Source organism: Pavona decussata, unplaced genomic scaffold (assembly GCF_977016875.1).
Source record: "Pavona decussata unplaced genomic scaffold, jaPavDecu1.1 SCAFFOLD_107, whole genome shotgun sequence".
NCBI classification, from domain to species: Eukaryota; Metazoa; Cnidaria; class Anthozoa; order Scleractinia; family Agariciidae; genus Pavona; species Pavona decussata.
The window spans coordinates 1,150,604-1,171,302 of NW_028145521.1; the positions used below are offsets into that span (position 1 = coordinate 1,150,604).

A 20,699-nucleotide genomic window follows, 5' to 3' on the forward strand; every position below is an offset into this window, starting at 1 on the left:
AAATCCCGTTGTAACAGATTTGTGGGGAGCCGAACAAAATCGACGTTATATTACGTATCGTTTCGACTGAGAAGGAAAGCGAAAACGATATGCCTGAATAACATGCTGCGTCACGTTTCATCTCTTAGGGAGATGGAATTGGCAGCAGCGCATATGTCATCATGATGTCCATTTGCAGCATATGATGAGCTGGATTTTACTCTGTTGATTTGTTTCCCGTTCAAAATCAGTCATCAATGACATCTTTGCGTTATAGCGGAGTAAATTTTGCGTGGTAGAAGTTAGTGGTTCTGGGTTGTGTTCTCTATAACGGGGATTTCGTTCTCTCGAATTTCCTTAAATGTAGGCATTTTACAGTCCTTTATAACCCCGTATCATTGTGAAAATAGTATTTGCTCAAAATAATATTACATGTACCACCATGGAAGGGCAAAAAGCCTATCGAGGGGGTCCTGAGTGAGTAGAGAAAGCTTATTTTATCCGCCTCGCTCCCCCACGCTTTACAACCCGACGAGGGTCCCCCTCAGTTAAAGTTTTGGTGGTCTTCGCGATCTCTACTATGACACGGGAATATAGGGGACAGTAAACAGTCCATTTCAATCGGATTTTTGTTTCCCTTTCGAACTTCACTGTAAATTTTGCTTGGCTGATGAATATTGTTCGTTATACCAGGGACTTCGTTACAAAGGAGTTCATTTTATGAGGTTTCCACTTCAGTAGAGTGGGAAGAACAGACGAGGTCACGTTCCACAAGGAGATTTATTTTTATGCAAGCCTGCGTGTTCAGCCCTATAACGAGTAGCCCTGAGCCAAGAAAGGGACTCAACAGACTGCTGGGCTGAGGGAGGGACGGGTGACTTAGATATAATATGCTCTTTGTTGAGTCCTTTCAATAGATGCTTGTCCATACGTAATTTATTATACCTCACACAGAAAAGTTTCCTCTTTCTTGGCTTTGGTTCTTGATATTAGAGCATAACAGGCCACACCACTCTCCCTGGCACAGAGCCCTTGGGTCCTGTTGTGCGCTGATATGAGACATGTGCGTCAATGGATGGTAAATCAATATTTTGTCTGGCACCGGCTCTCTAAAAAACCATTAACAAAAGACTTAGTCTTAAAAGGTGAGAACACACCCAGCGTCGTTCATATCATCACAGCAGATCGGAGGTAAAGTTCTTGTGCTTTTCTGATCATGGCAAGGTACTCCGTAGCTTTGTTGGTTCTCTGTTTATCAGTGGGCTCACACGCCACCACTACGAAACCTCAACAACAGGAAATGGCAGCTTCGAAAGACTTGTGTGAGGTGAGTACACGGGTATTACGGATTTCTTATTTGATTGCAACGGGGCGGTCGAACCGCTCTAAGAATAGTGTGAAATTTTGATTGGGATCTGAAGATATAATAAAAATCAGGGCGCTCAGTAAATCGGAAACAACAAGGCTAGTTTGCACTTAATCTTAGAACATCAAACTCTCAGGAAGTTTCCTGAGATAAAGTTCAGTTCAAAAGGTTATCTTTGCTGAAGAAGCCATCTTTCAGAAGAGATCAAGACATAATTAGAAGCTCACTGTGTTTACTGAAGTTTCTTGGACTTAAGCTATTGTCCTCCTAAACATTGCCTTGAAATTGAAGAGAGGTGCTAGTAATGTTGAATGTTTGTCTGGTTAATAATTTATTTATAATGCTTGTTTAATTTTTCTTTTTAAGTTATTTTTCTTAAAGATAATTAAGTAGGCGCCGAGGAATACTGGATCTTTGGCTGCTATCTCAAACTATGTTACTGTTTGCTGGCTCCCTGGAAGCTTTAACATATATTTTACATTCTTAAGTCATCGTGTTTGCTGAGATTGAGCCAAGCTCATAAGGTTATCATTGTTCATTAACCCATCTCAATTAATCGCGCTGACCCATTGACCAGCTAATATTGATTTATTGAACAGATATTAGAACATAATTGGAAACAGCTTGTGTTTTCTATTAAGGTGTCCAGAAACGATTAATCTTTGGCTGATTCTCAAAATCTATTATAATGCTTGGTATTAGTTGCACAGAATAAAATAAGAAAAATTAACAGCCTCCCAAAAATGAATTCGTCCACAAAGCAAAACGCGCCATTTTTCATCATTGAAATGGGAGGAGTGGTGCAGGTCTCAATTATACAATTCAATTTTACAAGATTGTAGATGCAAGCCTTAAGACATATTTTACATCTGTTTCCTGCAATTGAGCCTAGTTCATAAGGTTACCTTCATTGACAGAGCCATCTTAATCGCACTGACCATTGATTATAATTAACACATAATTGAAAACTAATGGATTTTACTACGATTATCTAACTAAAACTTTACGAAAGCTGCTAGATTGCCCGATTTTCTTAAAGATAATTCATCAGTAGGTGTCGAGGAATACTAAATCTTTGGCTGCTATATCAAACTATATTACTGTTAGCTGGCTCCCTGGAAGCTTTAACACATATTTTACATTCTTAAGTCATCGTGTTTCCTGGGATTGATCCAAGCTCACAAGGTTATCTTTGTTTATTAAGCCATCTCAATTAATCGCGCTGGCCCATTGACCGGCTAAAATTAATGAATTTATTGAAGAGATAACTACATAAAAGAAAACAGCTTGTGATTTCCTATTAAGGTGTCCGGAAATGATTAATCTTTGGTTGGTTCTCAAAATCTACTATAATGCTTGGTATTAGTTGCACAAAATAAAATAAGAAAAATAAATGAATTCGCCCGGAAAGCAAAACGCGCCATTTTTCCATCATTGAAATGGGAGGAGTGGTGCAGATCGTGGTGCAGGAGTGGTGCAGGTCTCTATTTCTGAATCAAGAGAACTTTGACAAAACAATCCAGTTTACGAATTGATAAACATTTCTATATTTTTCTAATAAACAACTCACAAGCTACACTGTTGCGTGACAACCATGAACTGGAAGTGTCTCCATAAAGATTTGTATGTTTCAATGTCTTCTTCTGCCATGATGATTTGAAATTGGGGATAAAGACGATTTTAAGAGACTAGTTTTCGTAACTAATGTCCGTTTGCTTCCATACTTTCGCACGCAAAATAAATACTCAGAAACGAGCACATTATATTCGAAGTCCAACAAAGCATTTTAAATGCCGTCAAATTTGGTCGGTATGTTAATTGTCCCCCTTAACTCATCCACACCTGATAAAGAGGAAACGACTTCTTTCTGGAGAGAAACGAAAAATAACTAAAACAGAACATTGTGTCAATGTCACGAAGAAGCAATAAGGACATGCTACGGCTCCTATACATTTGGTATTTCTGGGCGTTTTCCATTTACCAAGATACTCCGGAAATTCCGGTTGGGTTGTAAATTGAACATGCTTTTTTGGGTTCGTTCCACTGAAAAATTTCCGGAAAGAATGGAACTTGTGAAAGGTAGTCCTTTTCCCGTTGGAAACTTTTCCGATGGAACTGCGTGTTCCATTTATAAGTTTCACCAGGTTTGACTAGTTCCAGGCTGTTCACGACCATATCTTCGGTATTTCAATTTTCGAAGATTGTAGCTGCGCATGTGGAAGCTTCAGACATATTTTACATCTTTCTCCTGCAACTTACTCTGGTTCATAAGGTTATCTTCATTGACAGAGCCATCGAAATCGCACTGATCCTTGGTTAATTAAAAGTAGTTTCTTAAAAAGATTACCGGATAATTAGAAGTTTTGTATTTACTAAGAGCAAGTTAGAGAGGAACCGTCTCTTGCATCTGCATCTAACAATTAGAAATATGGTGTAGAAAATTAGCTTGCAGAAAAATACTCCTCATCTCCACCTTAGAGAATCAGACGATGCGCGATCACATCAAGACGGCATATTTATCTTATGGTTCGTCGAATTTAGCGCCATCTAACGCGCAAATTAGATTGGCGGGAAAACGAAAACCTTTAGAAAGCTACTTTTTCCTTTTCCGTTTGTTTCCTGACGGTCGATGTTTAGCCAGGTTCCTGGAAAGATCAGAGGATGTTTTCGTCTCCAATTGACTGTGTGTTTCCACGGAAGGCAAGCTTACTATTCAGAAAGACTTCATTACTAAACGACAATAGACAGGAGCTAACAATCGGCACTTTACTATACTGTTAATAGATTGCCGCTTTCAAACTCAGGAATTCGATCAAAGCAACCGTCACTCAACCTAATTAATTTTAACACCTCTACACGGCTCCTCGTATTGTCAAGGCATTAACTGTATCTAAACCGAATTTATTGTCTATTTTCAATTGCCGGGAGGAGGAGATTGGGCCATACATAACATACATAACTCTAAGAATGAAAAGCTATAGCTATGACAATGACACTGAGAGGAGAAATAGTTTGTCCAAAGAGGTTTCCTTTGAAGTCATGATTGGATCAACGATATTGGACTATTCAGGAATGATCCAATTCTGAATTTGAAACGTGTCTGTCGAAATTTGATTGCCATGTCAACATTCAATGTACACTAACCCACCACACCACACCAGCGGCATTTGCTCAAATATTAAGATAGTCATAACTGTGGAAAGCTCGAGCTGGCTGAATTCGCCCACTTATAGATGTTTGACAGATCCTAATGGAGGAACATAAGTGGCACTAAAGATTCTTTATTTTTGGCCTTACTCTGTTGTTCTGAGTGTAGCTATCTTATGAACATTATACTTTAATCCTAGAAAGCCATGATTGGCCATGGTTTCCCAGGCATACCAGGATCAAATGGCATGCCGGGAATGCCAGGTGTCCCAGGGTCTCAAGGGCCACAGGGAAGAGAAGGAGCTAAAGGACAAATTGGTAACAAGGGCGCTCAAGGAATGATGGGTTCAAAAGGGGACAGAGGCACCGAAGGGCCTCGTGGAAAGAGTGGGCTTCCAGGAATGACGGGAATGAAAGGAGAGCGGGGAGTGATGGGAACTCAAGGAAGAAAAGGAGACAAAGGAGAGAAAGGAGAAAATGTGAAAGGAAGTCCAGCAAGTGGAGTGCCACAAACAAACTGGAAACAGTGCGTGTGGAAAAGCTACGACAACAGAGATACCGGGAAGATTAAGGTAACTAAAAACACGCTGAATTAGAGAGTAGAAATATATGACGTGTTCACTTTATTGTATCAAATGAATGTAATTGAACTTATTATTGACGGCAGGTTTGCAAGGATTTACGTAAATTTTATTTCCAAGTTTTGTGTAAACTTTATTTACCTTTTCGTAGGAAATATAATTGCTTTCTTATATATGGTTGCTCAACAGGGTTACTTTTTTTGATTATTAAATATCAAATTGTTATTAAATTAAAGCTAGTGCTTTGCACGATTTATGAAAACATCCTTGTTTAAGATCATTTTTCATCTTTTTTCTGTCTCTATTTATTTTCGAGTGCGGACTATTTTCTGCTGCAGTTTACTTCTAACGGTAACATTTATATTTTTTGTCTTGTTTTGTTAGTTCGTTTGTTTGCCTTTGTGTCTACATCCGATATCCGAGGGTAATGCGTAACTAAGTTTGAACACAGGCAGCCCGAGCTTGCGTCACTAAAGAGCGTCTAACAATTGCGTTCGACGCTAGGAGAAGGCATACTATTCGTGTCGCTTCTTTCTGGGTGCTGTGCGATTTCAGGGTTTGGACGCCATCTTGCACTGGCTGATCACTCGCCTCAATTTCAAGCGAGAGCTTTGAATCCTGCTGGCTAAATGAAGTCCTGCGGATTGACTCGCTTCAGTCTGGATGCAGGATGCCGTGCGATTTTCAAAAAAATATATTACTTTACTAGAGATCGAACGCACTTAACTAATACATACGTATACTAGTTAATTACAATTATTGCATGAGCGCGCGTTGGATATGAGATGGTAAATAGCAAACGAGGCGCGAAGCGCCGAGTTGGCTATAACTAATCTCATATCCAACAAGCGCGAATGGAATAATTGTTTTATTAAATTCTCCGCGTTTGGACATTGCAGTTGAAGTTAACTGAATTTTTATATTTTAAGAAAAAATTTCTTTGAAATTTAAACGACCGGATGTTGAGGCAACCTCCGACCAAAGCGCGCGAAACCCAATGATCACATAACACGCGCAGCGCTTTGCAAACGGAGTTGAATGAAAAAGCGAAAGCGAAGAAAATCGGACATAGTCGGACATCTAAAATTCAAGAAACGTTTAACTGTACGAATTATAACCTTTCCGAGACTAGCATTCAAGTGCTTTTGAAGTTCCAGCTCATCGAGAAGCGTAATAGTTGTGCACATTTGAGCAAATGTTCTGCTGTGTGGTGCCGAGCGAAGGAAGAGATCAGGGCAAGGACGGCTTTTTTCATGCTGAGCTGAATTCCTCGCGAACGATTTAAAACACTTCAGGCAAGTTCAAGTGTACGAGGTACAACCTCACTGAGACAAGCATTCAGTGCAAGTTTTTAAACTTCAAGCTTATTTGAGAAGCGTAAGAGCTGTGCACATTAGTGCAAATGTTTTGCTAAGTGGTGCCGAGCGACGGAAACGAACATTATGGCCGCCGCTCGTACAGATTTCATAGATGAACCATCTGAAGTCCTCGTAAATTCGTAAAGACATAAAGGCAGGCATGAAGCTCTTCCTGAGAAATTTCTTCAATTAACTTTAACCTCTTACCGTCAGGATTTGCAAGCCATCCTGAAATTTTTGAAGGTAGCCGGTTGTTATTGTTGTTGTTATGTGATCTAAAAAATCGTAAAATCTTGCAATTTTGAAGATTTTAAATGAAACTTCATTAAATAGTGTCATACCAAACTTTGTGGCTTTTTTTGTTGTTATATGGAGATGGCATTGTTTGGTACTTCTTTCTTTTCCTTTTATTTTTCTACATTTTTCCGAAGAAACTTTTGCTTCCCGCCGAAAAACAATTTAGCTTGGCGACACCTGGGGCTTTCGTTTTCCATATAAGGTCAAACTACGGTATATGAGCTGATAACCGAGATTTAGTGAACCAATCAGAACGCTAGAGATGTAATATCCGAGGCTGAGAATTTAATAATGACTGTTAGTGCGAATAGTCACCGGAAATGAGCTATTGATTATTGCGAATACAATTTAGATCTACACTTATTGGTCATTATTGCAACGTTTTCACTGTCTTCATCTTTATAGTGATTTAGTACTGATTCGAGTTTTCTTTCGCACGGGAAAATGGAGCTGGCGGAGATACCGCTGCGGAGATGGGGTAAGTATTTAAAGATCGAAATCGACAACATTTTATTCCCCATACAAAGTCTTAATAACGAGCTAAGAAATTAAATTCCAAACGGTCGCTTGTAACCCAATACTGCTTGCACTCAAAGGTCATTGACCCACCAGCAGTTAATTATTTCACGCTCTCTAGTGACGAGGAGCTTGGGCTGTCTGCGGTCTGAACATTCAATTCAAATCTCTTCCTGCGTTTAGTGGGTGGCATACCCGGCTGAGAGGTTTAATTTGAGACGGATTGTGATGTGTGCAGATGTGAATTCATTATTGAAATGTTAAGCATTACAAATTATTGTGTCAAGAGACGTAGTTTAGTGCTCAGACGTAAACTTGATCTAGGGTGAAAATTGTCATATTCTACCATAAACAGCCGGCATTTTTTTTTTTTTTGGAAACTTAGTCTTAGTGAAGACAAACCATTTGGCGATTTAATGAGGGGCAAAAATTGCTGGAAGAACCCGCTTTCGAATTACAACATTAATAACTTAATCAGCCCCAATCAGAAAAAATCAAAACTGTACATGTGTCGGCTCTTACGGTATCTTGCGAGTAGAAGAACCAGATCAATTGCTGTATAAGTAGGAACATTTGACAGCCCCATCAAATGGAGATCTGTGAAGACAAAGTCACTTCCAAGGCCCTTTTGAAAAAGGAATTGTTTAACATCGTTCCAAAAACCTTGTGTTATGTAACAGTGCAGAAAAAGATGAATAATAGTTTCTGTTTCTTGTTCACAGAAGCAACATTTATCTGATTGAACAAGGTTGATTTTCTTTAGAAAATCATTCGTTGCAATCCTTCGATGTAAGAACTTAAAATGGAAGGTTCTTAATAAGGTAGAAAGCGTACAGTTAAAGGCAATTGTGTATGCTATCTTCCAATTACCATCACAGTCATTATGACCACGCAGGTCTCTGCGCCACTTTTCTTGGCTCCGGATGGGTGGGGGATTTTTTTTCTTCAAAAGAGAAGTATAGATAAAATTATTGACCTTACGTTCAGTGAAAGTCACTCCTTTCACAGTTTCATTGGCACGCATCGGAGTACTATGAAGCTTCCTCATAAAGGTTTTTACAGATGATAGATCTCCAGAGAATTCTAATCATTTCAGTTCTTGAGAAGCGGTCCTCAATTCGTCATACCTAAAGAGGGTACCATTCTCGGCTTGTAAGTGAGAAATTTTGCTGATACCGTGGCTTGACCAATGCTTATAGAAAACGGGCCGGTCATTTATTTGAATTAGGGAATTGTACCAGATGATCTGATCACCAATGTTTCACTATTAATAGTCGCGACGTCAGAGAAATGTAGCTCCGCCCAGGTTTCTAGGACCTCACGGACAAATGGGTTACTTATCCCTAATATAGGGATGTCTTCTTTATGGAGGTTATATGAGAAAATTGCCTCACCTCCATGTTTCTTTTAACTGTCATCAAAGATAAATTTCCCTTTTCCCCTGTTTGTCTGATCAAGGTTGTTTGATCCAGGAGACTTTAAGAGATTGATTGAACACGTTAATATCGGTCATCTTCAGGCCACCCTTATCGTAGTCCTTGGCTATGACAGTTCTTTCAATCTTGTCGCCTTTACCGTTCCAAAGAAAATCGAAAAGGAGTTTATTGACCTTTCGTAATGCCTCCTTGGAGGTGGGTAGAGGTGTTCGAATATAGACAAATTGGGAAACCAGAAGACTTTTAATGAGAGTTATTTTGCCAATCAAAGTAAGCCTTCTGAACTGCCATAATTCGTTTACAATTAGTGATTATATTAGTGATCAAGTGTATCCAAACTCCTTCTTCTTCGATCCTGTCACTTCTTTTGAAATTGAATTTGAGGTATCAGTTATCATCACCTCTGAACAAAGGATATGGGCTTGTACTCTTGCCCTATTCGTATTTTAAAAGGTGCCAAACACATTTTATCTGACATCCTAGCTAATATAATAAATTTGTCGGTGCAAACCGGTGATTATCCCTCCAAATTAAAGCATGCGAAAATAATTCCAGTGTTCAAGACAGGTGACGAAACTGAGCCAGGCAACTACTGACCGATCTCATTACTCTCTGTGTTCAATTGATTACGACGTAAACTTAATATTATCTGATAACAACTTGAAGAAAAAGACCTCTCTCGAACATAAAAACTACGTAAAATATTTAGGTATTCTGGTTGGCAGTAACCTCTCCTGGCGATACTACATAGACTTTATTTCATCGAAAATAAGTCAAGGTGTTGGGATCATTTCGAGGCTTAGGCATTTTCTGCCTACAAGTACCCTTTTCATAATCTATCGTTCCTTAATTGAACCTTACATCTCTTATGGATTAGCTGCCTGGGGACAAGCTACCGCTTCTCATCTAAACAAAATTCTTCTGCTGCAAAAACGAGCCCTTCGTCTGATGTACTTTTCTGATAGTAGAACTCACGCCATCCCTCTGTTTGTCAGTTCAAGTCTTTTGTCTCTGATTATGCTCTATTTTAAACATATTGCTACTCTAATGCATGATATTTTTAGCCATTGTGCTCCTCCAAAAATCTCTGAACTGTTCACTCGTTCTGACCAGATCCATTCTCACTACACTAGATTTTCAGCGTCGCGTAATTTTCATGTTCAACTTTCAAGACTCAACCAACAGCTGCTGTCCTTTTCTAGAATTGGAACGAGAATTTGGAATAAAATTCCTCCTCAACTACGTGAGTTACGTAAAACACTTTTCAAGCGTAAACTGCATGAATTGCTCTTAAAGGTTTTGGAGACTGAGGAGGTGTATGTTGATATAAACGCTGTTACTCGAATCAATCTTATGTCACTACTCAGTTAGCTTACATTTAACTTTCTAAATAACAATTAGTCATTTAGGTGATTTATTTATTCATTTATTTTCCTATTTAATTCTTTTTCTCTTTGTTTAATGAATCTATTTTGTGTCGTTAATATTTTTGTTTTTCCTTTTGAGCATGTTAACAACTATCAATGCTACCCACCTCGAATAGCCCTTGATAATGGTGGATAACTAATATTGTAAAAAGTGTCTTCTCTTATAATAAATTGTTGTTGTTGTTGTTGTTGTTGTTATTGTTGTTGTTGTACAACACATTTACACTGTATTTTATTCTAATTTAAGTGTTATGTCAACCAGTGACATGAGGGATAACTTTACTATGTGCTGTTGGATCTTAATTCCAGGACTGCTCATTTAACAAGCTCCAAGCTGACACAGCACTGAAAGTCTCATTCCAGGGAAACATGGGAGTCTATAACGCTGGTTATAAGTGCAACCGCTGGTTTTTCAAGTTTAATGGTAGCGAATGCAGTGGACCAATGACGATTGAAGCTATCGTGTACAACGATTGGCCATCCTCTGCTGGGAATCCCCAACTGCTTCATCACAAATCATTTGAGGGCTACTGTGAGAACATCCCACAGGGCGCAGCTAGAGTGGAATTATGGGTAGGAAAGTGTGGTGGTGTAACCTTGGGTGATGCCGACACTGGATGGAATTCAGTATCCCGGATAATCATCGAAGAAGTTTCTACGCCCCAGTCCTAAAGGACAACTGTTGAAACTATTCTTGTTAAACTAGTGTTCTCAGTGGTAAAAGTAATCTTCAGTTGGTCAGTAAAACTGTTGTCTGCAACAAGCTGCATTAAAAGATTCCATATTTGTCTCTCTTGTAGAATTGAAGAGTAATTCCAATTAGGTGGGCAATTTGCATTGTAAGGATTAAAGAAAGCTAGTAATGTCATACTAACATCTCTTCTTATCAGACAGTAATAATTGTAATTGCTGATTTAACTGTATTCGTTACCATTAAAATGTAATGGATCATTGGATAATGTAATTCCACTGAGAATTTTACTGATATAGCGGCCATGGAATATCAGCTATTATTAAAAACTGGATCGCTGTGTCAATTCAAGGGATTTGATTCGCTTATTATATCGGCCACGATATATATACCATGCCCGAAAAATGCGACCATTAAATTGTCTTCTGTTTTTACTTGCAAAGCAAAATCAGCAAGAATCTAGTAATATTTCTTGATTGCTTTTAATAAAACAATTATTTCATATGAGATGATGATACCAACTCGCGCGGCACAACGCGCCTCTTTGGATAGCTATCATCTCATATCCAACGCGCACTCTTGGAATAATTGTTAATTATACCATGCCTCTCCAGCCCCCCTCCCCCCCCCCCCCCCCCAAATGTGGTTATTAAACTGCCTCCTAGTAGTTCTTGTGACGAGAAATCAGCAGAACTAGCAATATAGTTAGTTGCTATTAATTCAGAACAACTGTTGCAGTTCTGCTTGTACCCGCTTCCTTTGGTACCTCATTGTAAGTAAGTAAGTAAGTAAGTAAGTAAAGTAAGTAAGTTTATTAACGTGACTAAACACTTAGCTAACCAGCTACTTTACAGGAATAGTCACAAAATAAAATAGTAATAATAATAATAAAAGGAAAAAGTAATGAAAATGATAAATGAAAATACTGAAAAAGATGAGAAAGATACTATTTACAATGTTTCTAAGATTATTGAATATATAGTATAAAATTGTATAAAATGTTTTAAAATATATCAGCATTTGATTACAACATGTAGCGGCCGGCCAAATCCGTATCTAATATCTGTTTCTTGAACAGTTTGTAAGAGTCCGCTTTTCGGTATTCATTCGGTAGTTTATTCCACAGGTTGGCTCCTTCGTATCTGAGTGATTTGTACGTGATAAAGGTCCAACATAATTTTTAACAAGCTAACAGCAACAGTACAAGAGATATCATAGCAGTTATTTCAGAAGCCGAGTCGTTTAAGGAACTGACGGTATATTGCAAAATTAAGAGCGACTCTCTATAGGGACCGAGTGAGATTGAAAAAATGTGGCACAAGGTTGGAAAAATGGACCCCTTGATATTTCGTCCAGAGATAACCTATGGTATGCTAAGAATCGTGATATAAGTTTTAGGTTCTACAGTTTTTACCTTTTTGAGAAAATTACGAAAAACTGTCGACAACCAATTTCATGATCAGATAATTGAACTCGCGTGAAGGCGCATAGCAAATTATGGTTTTCCTTAGTTTATAATTTTATTTAGAAGGTATTGCTAAGCTGCTTTGATGACATTTTAGACTTAAAATTATAATTCCGAATTCCTGGAGAACAACGAAGAGAACCGAAATTTCTAGACTTTGAAAATTAAAAATCCCATACCGTTTTCAAACATCTCAAAACGTACTCGGTATTATGTAGAATTCTTTCAAAATTCAATTCTAGCAAGTAAAGGAGCTGTTTTTGAACGTGATATAATTTTTTTCTTGGCAAAAGTTATTTCTGAGACGAGCGGCCCCATGCAAGTTGACCCAATTTGACCTTTCGAAAAGATTTTGTTTAACCAAGAAATGTAAACAACATTCGACTAGCCTTAGCTCGCTTTCTGAGCAAACCACTGAGAAACCCTGCCATTTCCCATTAAAACTACCCAGTAAACCTGAGATAATACTTCGATGCCAGCTTACCTTCCAAATGGGTGTTTGAAGGCAAATAATTTTGACGCTCTCAGTTAATTTTTCTATTGCTTTCTTGTTGCCGCGCTTTATAATTTAGGGTCATATCTTGACATCGAGCTTGTACGCCGCTTCCAGGCTATGCTTGTGCAACAATTTTCCGGAAAATCAATCCATATAATCCAATATCTACCTCTCAGTGAGCAACTTCTTGATATTCGTTACGTTTCTTGTATAATAAAAAAAATTCCTAAGCGCAAGACGTAAATCTCGGTCTAGTGAGTGTCACGCAATCTTGTCTTCGTCACTTCTGGACCAGGTGATTATTTTTTTTTCTGACGGGGGAGGGGGAAAGACGTTTTCCTATGCAAACAATTTCTTTCTCTTGTTAATGTTGCACACAATGCATTTAACGGTTCATTACATGGCCACTACAACAATTTAATTAACATTTTCCATCATGATATCGATATAAACATACACAAGACCTTTTCATGTCTTTTGTTCCAAATATTTAATACAGTAATTCACTCAATTGCTTTCGCTCAATATACGTTTTTCTTTCAAGTTAAAACGGGACAACTTCCCGTTTTTGTCCTTCGTGCACTCACCTATTGCTCAGCTCAGTGGGTAGTAGAAAATAGCTCGTAACCACACCCTGTTCACTCTCCGTCTCCCCCTAGTCCCCTAACCCACCCTTGTGCTAACTTAGAATTTAAAGTAAGTGAAAACAAATGTATTTGGGGTAAAGGACGGCCCTTCTCATTTTTTTTTTTATTAACGGGAGGGGGGTGGGGACTGGAAGATTTTGAAAACAACATTGCGCGGGCGCAAGTGGGAAAACAAATTTCCTGCAGAGCGCAAACTTATATAAATCCCCCACAGCATCTTAGTGACATGGATTCTAAGAAGAAAGTCTATATGACAGTGCTCCCACAATTGACGTACGCTTAGGTTAGGGCTTGGCGTGGTATTTGGGTCGTGATACTGAAGAACGTATCCCTATAATTACCTTCCTCCCATCCCCCTACCCCACCCTCGTGCTAACTTTGGTCTTTACTTATCCGCTTTGCAGAGGCATATTTGACAGTAGTCTTCAATTTTGTCTGCATAGGGCTGTTTACGTCTGATGAATACATCAACAGCAATGTCAATCCCGGCGCAAATGTCTCTTAGTTTTGCAACCGATAACTTGGTCGTGTTGAGTTTTCCTCCTGAGGTCATTTCGCATAGATTATATTTATCCCACATGATGGGGTGTCCTGGCAAAAGTTCCCGAGAAACCTCATTCGTCAATTCTTCGATGGTCGCCTCCTGGGTGGCACATTCAATCTCCTCTACAAGATCATCATCGTTAGAGAGAGACTTCTTTGCCGCAAGTCTGGAGAAGAAGCCATCGACCTGAGATGCAGTCAGAAACTTTTCACTACTGAACATCCGTTTCTTCTCCGGGTCCACGGCAGACATCATAGAGCGTGCAACTGATGCCGGATCACTTTTTCGTCCTGACCACTCACCTTGTTAAAATTTCTCAGTCAGGTACTTCTTTTGCTTGCACGTAAATCTACTTCTACGGGAAGCACTTGACTTGAGCGCCCAACCCTTTGGTAGAAAGTTGTGAGAAGATGGTGGTTCTGCAACTGCGTCCAGCTCGGGAACAGCTTGGCATTGCCCCTCAAGCCTTTGAGCATATCCAACAGCAGCCCTATCCAGTAGAGTATATCGCTCAAGAACACGTTGGTGTTTTCCACAGTCGAAATGCCGCTGCATTGATGAATATCCCACAAATGTTTTTACACAACCCTCCTCAGGACAACTGAAGATCGCCGCGTTACTGTCTTTCTCTTCGATATTCACAGGTGGATCTGGATCTCGAACTGATGCTTTTATGCGCCTCTCCTTGACAGATGTAAATACGCTTGAGTAAGAGCGGGTAACTCCGGTAAGGGTCGGTAGGTCAGATGGGGATGGGCAATGCAATTTGTCTGTAGGGATGAGTTTACCATCGCCGATACCATACGCCCTCCAAACTAGTAGCCCCTCTTCCTTGTACTCGACATTACTGAGCTGACTAATACCCTCTATCTTTGAGGATAGCACCTTCGGGACTTGGACAGTCTCACACAATGCTGCGTTAACACCAGGAACTCCACCAGAAGAGAGTATCGCGTCTCTCATTTGCTCAGGCGTCTCGATATCATTTCCAGCGTTAAGATAAATCCTCATATGTGACTTTATAGTCGCAGCCTTCCGATCACATGCCGCCTTGCCCCCTTGTGGATCAGAAAAATCTAGACGCCTGATCTTGACACCTTCTTCATGGCCAAGGGCTGCTGCACAGACGAGAATGGTTCTGCAGTGGTAGCAGCCGGCATTATCCTGCCGATAACAGACGGTCTTGAGCCCGGGCATGGCGATCTTGAGTTGCCGAATAACATCGGCCATAACGGCAAGGACTGCGCAGCTGTCTTGAGTACAGGACTTGAAAATGTGTGCAAACGTTAGCATCTGCAACTCTTCTCCCTCTCATCTTGTGGCAACCGTTAAATGCCATGGGATCCCGCGTTTACCGAACCAGTCGGTCTGACTTTCTCTATACTTTCGGGGAAGATATTTCATTGCCCAATCTTGAACAATTAAAACAGACGATTCATCAATCGATTCCAAAAGCTGTACTCTGGCGCCATCCTGATTGACGGAACGGAGGAGATGAAACTTCCACGCCAATATAGCGGTTTTTGTATTCTTGACTCGGAAAACAAGTTCTTCCTTCGTGTTGGATGTCATGTTTTGACTTTGCGCAATCAAACCTTCCTCGATATCATTTAGAGTTGACGCCAATGTAGCGCAGCGCTCACACACGTCACTGTGATCGTGATCACAACTGGCCTGGAACGAAGGCTCCTTCGGGTCGCTTAAAGCGTATGACCTGCAGTGATCGGCTACTGTAGAACTCTGGGAAACGTGGACCTGCAATAAACATTTGAAAAAAGTTAAAATTAAGAAGCGCTGCTTTAAAGAGAACTAAGTAGAAAGATTGAGAAGATTTCACATGACTGTCAGACTTGCGTCCACTTCATTTTCCTATTGATTGAGGGTCTTGGTCTGTTGTCAGTGAGCCAATCAAATGGCGAACTAAACCCAAACGCACGTTTACTCATGTCACTGCTAAACGCAAGTCAGACATACTTCGCCTCCTCATTGATTTGTTGTTTAATGGGTTCCGCTCCTGGTTGGCTTAGGAATTTTATTTGCGGTTAGTTCTACAACGGTCAAGTGAAATCCGCTCTAACATTTTGTTATCATATGTTCCTTCACACACATAAGTTAAGTTAGTTAGTTTAATTTTATATGTAAAATTGGATTTGATTTTCCTATTGTTATTATTCATTAGTATTATATACAGGTACATATGTAAGGCGCATTTGAAAACTGTATAGTTGAATTTGCGCCATATAAATAAATATTATTATTATTATTATTATTATTATTATTATTATTATTATTATTATTCCGTATGGAACGATTGGCACGCCCATTGAGTTAGTCCTTCATAGTAATCAGCCTTGGAGTGTCGGACAGTAGAAGCATGAAACTGACAAATATTTAGCGGTAAATAGCGCCAACTGAACAAAATAAAACAATAGAAATGATGCTATTTAATGGTATTTCGATTGAACTGCTAGCAGGTGGTAGAGGGTGTTTTTATATCGCGGAAAAACCAGGAGTGTGTAATCGCAGACGCCATATTGGAAGCACAAGACAAAGATCTGGGGCGAGTGACATATCAAGGTGGAGGGATCTGCCTTGCGCGGGTCACACCCACCTTAAAGTCGCTTTTAAGGTACCGTTTGCTTGCGCGTAGATTATTTTCCTGCTGTTTCGCCCATCCCATGTCTTGTCCTACATCTCCAAGGGTTTCAACAACATCACACAGATCGTCAAATGCTTCCGCACCTGCAGAACTAACATAATCGAGGCCTTGAACCGATGCCCGAACAGACGCAGCGCACGTGCTCAAAATCCGCAGAAGGGTAGCGCGGCTTAGTGGAGTGAACCCAGACTCTTGGCAGTAAGTCATATACTGGATGACAATTCGCTCTGGGATAATCATCCGTATGACGTTTGGAACCTTGATAGTCTCCTTCGTCGATAACATGAGTATCCTTTCGCCAAAAGGCAAATCTTGGATAATATGGGGACTAGTGATGAACGCTATGAAGTGGTCGATTTGAGCAGTGGATACTCTCATCCTTGGCGTCGGAACTGCTAGCACTGGTGCCCCCCTTCAATATACTAAGCAGTGGCGTCTGGCCTCAGTGAAACGATACTGAGATAAATCGGGTATCCAGTGTTGGAGCTGATTCAGTGTCAACTTATCAGCCATAATGGACAGGACCTGTCGACGCGTCTCCCAGCTGTCGGCTGCGCGGTAGCACTCGGCGAGTGCGCTCATCATGGTTTCGTCGACTGAGCTGCTTGTGGCTTCCTCTCCGTTACATTGTAAGGTTCTTTGTATGACACCAGAGGAAGAGACTGCCCTGAAGAGAGAACCACTATCACTTGGAGCTATGTCTTGTAGAAGTGTAGATAGACCTTGACCTGCCTTCCGCACGTAGTAGCGTCGTGTTCTTTCACTTGCTTCTTCCCAAGGCCGCTGTAGCCGAGAACGAATGGGACTGATTCCTCGAGTGCGCAAATAATCATTGAGTGGGTCAGTGGTCTTGGACTTTGGTTCCCGCTTTGTTGTAGCTGGTGTGCTGTCAAAGGAGATCTCCTCAGAGGAGGACGAGTCGTCGCTAGGTGGCAAATAGAAGCTTCCTCCTGGGGTAGCTGGGGTACTGTCTTGACCGCATTGGCCACCAACTAGCCGCTGAAACGAGCAATTTCTCTCCATCTTCCAATTTTTTAACCGATGACGCAGAGCAAATGACTCAATTTCGGCAGAAGTAAACACATGCGTCCTTATTACTCGGGATGCCGAATTGTAAATAATGGCCAATAATGTTTGATTTCAAAGTGTTTTTTTTTTTTTTTGACAAAGTGAGCGCTCAAGGTTATACAATACACTTCAAAAGACCTAAACTCATTTTCCTGTACATTTCTTTGTAAAGATTTTAATCCAGTGGACTTTGTCCACGTAATAAAGTTTGCCGAATTTAAGAGAAAAGTTAGGAGCCTCGCACGAGCTAGCTTCGCTTATCGGGCGATCGATCGAAGATCACGGCTCGAACGCGGTGAGAATTCTATATTTAGAACTTTTTTAGAGGTAAACAAACCGCGTTTGCCATAGATCTATTTGCGTTTGGTAATAATCTGTTTTAAACTTAGATCTCTCTCGATGACAACTCTGAAAACAGTTTACAGTACGTGCTCTTTGCTCGTACGAAAAGAAACATGTCTTGTGCAAACCCAAAAGCAAATCATGTTCAGTTTCCAAAAGAATAGTTTTCGACAATCATATTAAAGCGTGCTTCTACTTCTGCATCAAAAGGTATCTTGTTGAACATTATTCCTAGTAAAAAGTTAGATGAGCCACGAAGGGGACCTATTTGCGTGTTCACCTGCCATGGGCAAATTGTTAAATACAATTACTACAAATTACAAAAACTCGCTTTGCCGTCAGTATAAACTAGCCCTCTTTCAGATATATATTACTATTCCTTTTTAACTAGCTTTAGGATATCATTAGCAAGGGACCTGCCCAGGCATTTTGATTTGGAGGTAAATCTAGATGGGATTTCTAGTTTGTTGCACTGTCACTGGAAAATGGGAAAAGTAAATGTGTTGCGTGTATATACACCGATTCAAAGTATTGCATACAAAGAACTGTCCTTCAAAATAGGCTTGTGATTACAATTAATGTATGCTAGTAAGGAAGAAAATGAATAAATGAGCAAGAGCGAGACAAAAATATCCACGCGGATGTATTTGCGGCACGCGATCACAGAGATGTAAAGATTGCGTGACATCGATCTGCGTCTATTTTTCAGTTCAATTAGTTCCTTCACGTGTTGCCTCTTTTCATTAGATATATTCAATACAAAACTCAATAGATACCCAGAGGATGCTTTATATACAGGACATGGATCCAGGTCCTGCAAAAATATTGCACAAGCCAGTGAAAGGTGACACATAGAAAAATCCGCAGCGGTATGAAAAGGCCGGTGGCTGAGAACGGCAGCAAGACACAGGAAAATTCGCGAAGAACATCAAAATTATTTGTCTTCAAACACCCATTTGGAAGGTAAGCTGGCATCGAAGTATTATCTCAGGTTTACTGGGTAGTTTTAATGGGAAATAGCAGGGTTTTTCTATGGTTTGCGCGGAAAGCGAGCTAAGGCTTATCGAATTGTTTACATTTCTTGGTTAAACAAAATCTCTTCGAAAGGTCAAATTGGGTCAACTTGCATGGGGCCGCTCGTCTCAGAAATAACTTTTGCCAAGAAAAAAATTATATCACGTTCAAAAACAGCTCTTGTACTTACTGCAAATGAATTTTGAAAGAATTCTACATAATACCGAGTACGTTTTGAGATGTTTGAAAACGGTATGGAATTTTTGATTTTCAAAGTCTAGAAATTTCGGTTCTCTTCGCTTGTTCTCCAGGAATTCGTAATTATAATTGTCTAAAAGTCTAAAATGTCATCTAAGCAGTTTAGCAATACCTCCTAAATAAAATTATAAACTAAGGAAAACCATAATTTGCTATGCGCCTTCACGCGAGTTCGATTATCTGATCATGAAATTTGACCTCATTTCTGTGATTTTCGGCTTCACGGGTTGTCGACGGTTTTACGTAATTTTCTCAAAAAGGTAAAAACTGTAGAACCTAAAACTTATATCACGATTCTTAACATACCATAGGTTATCTCTGGACGAAATATCAAGGGGTTCATTTTTCCGACCTTGTGCCGCCCCTCACGCGGTGGTTAGGGAAAGTTGCTATTAAGTCCCAGTGAAAGTGTACCGTTTGATAAGACAACTTAAAAGAACAGGTTGGAATCGATTTCTATGATAGTGAAAACGACCACGGATAAAAGAGCAACGAGGAAAACAGCAGCAACAATTTTTGAAAGAGTTTATCCGAAATTCAGGGCTTAGAAAGGCATATATACGCGGTGGGATTTAAACACGAGCTTGATGCCTGCGTTATGAAACACAACCTTTGTAACATGAGATTGTTTTCATTTGACGTCGTAGACTCGGAGGAATTCCACAACAAAATTCCATCCCCAGCATACGGCAAAGAAGCGCCATGACAATGAAACGAATTGTTCTTACCTTACATTTAGCAACAGCGCCGTGAATTTCCTCAGTCTTGCCTGTTTTCCATAACTTAACTGCACTCTTTGTGAAGGTTACCAACATGTACGTGAAAGGAATAAGAAAAGCCATGATGAAAAATAACGTTTTTGACATCTGTGTTTTCCAAGTCGAAGACCAGTTACAGGAAGTGTATTTACGACACTTTTCGGTTGCTGCGTTTTTCTCTTTCCAGCATACTTCTTGAGAATTTAAACGGCATAGCGGTCACGAAGGCGTACAACCAAACACTCTCAATTAAAAGTAGGTAGGTTTTCAAATACTGAGGCGCAAGACTTTTAAAGGGTTGTGAAATGTTTTTGTGTCGATTCCAAGCAATGGCGGCAAAACTGCTGAAAACTACAGCGGCACATAAAAGTTCTATGAACACGAAGGCTTTGCATGATGACTGTGGAGAATCCTCCAATCCGCTTATTGTCAACAATGGTACTCCCACATGATAAAGAACATGAGTCAGCGATAAATGAAAGATCAGAAAACTTGAAATGCTTGTCCGTATCTTTCGGCTTCGTAACATAACGTAGATGACGAGAAGATTGAGAAGGACTCCACAGCCAATCAGAACATAGTAAGTTATAGCCCACGAAAAAAGGGGAAACGTTCGTGGCACTATCGTTTGTCCAATTTGCTAGTACTTC

The 20,699-nt window shown here is 40.0% G+C and overlaps 1 protein-coding gene and 1 pseudogene across 4 annotated transcripts in view; one reads left to right on the forward strand and one right to left on the reverse strand.

The window, feature by feature from the left end:
* Positions 1 to 1,022: 1,022 nt before the first annotated feature.
* Positions 1,023 to 20,699, forward strand: part of LOC146471038 (uncharacterized) — a 73,444-nt gene continuing 53,767 nt past the window's right edge. For 2 of the 3 annotated variants that reach the window (XR_014866895.1, XR_014866896.1), the window contains exons 1-3: positions 1,023 to 1,306; positions 4,693 to 5,064; positions 10,417 to 10,930. Coding sequence is in view for 1 of the 3 variants with exons in the window: in XM_085121322.1 (XP_084977448.1) it covers positions 1,196 to 1,306; positions 4,693 to 5,064; positions 10,417 to 10,779 (846 nt within the window). In the remaining 2 variants the exon portion in view is untranslated. Of the gene's footprint in view, positions 1,307 to 4,692; positions 5,065 to 10,416; positions 11,141 to 20,699 lie in introns of those variants that run through there. The other variant, XM_085121322.1, reaches the window with a different exon arrangement.
* On the reverse strand, positions 13,508 to 17,568 carry LOC146471039 (uncharacterized; annotated as a pseudogene). Its single transcript, XR_014866893.1, has 2 exons — positions 16,562 to 17,568; positions 13,508 to 15,705 (listed from the first exon to the last, which is right to left on the reverse strand). The product of XR_014866893.1 is annotated as an uncharacterized LOC146471039 (transcript).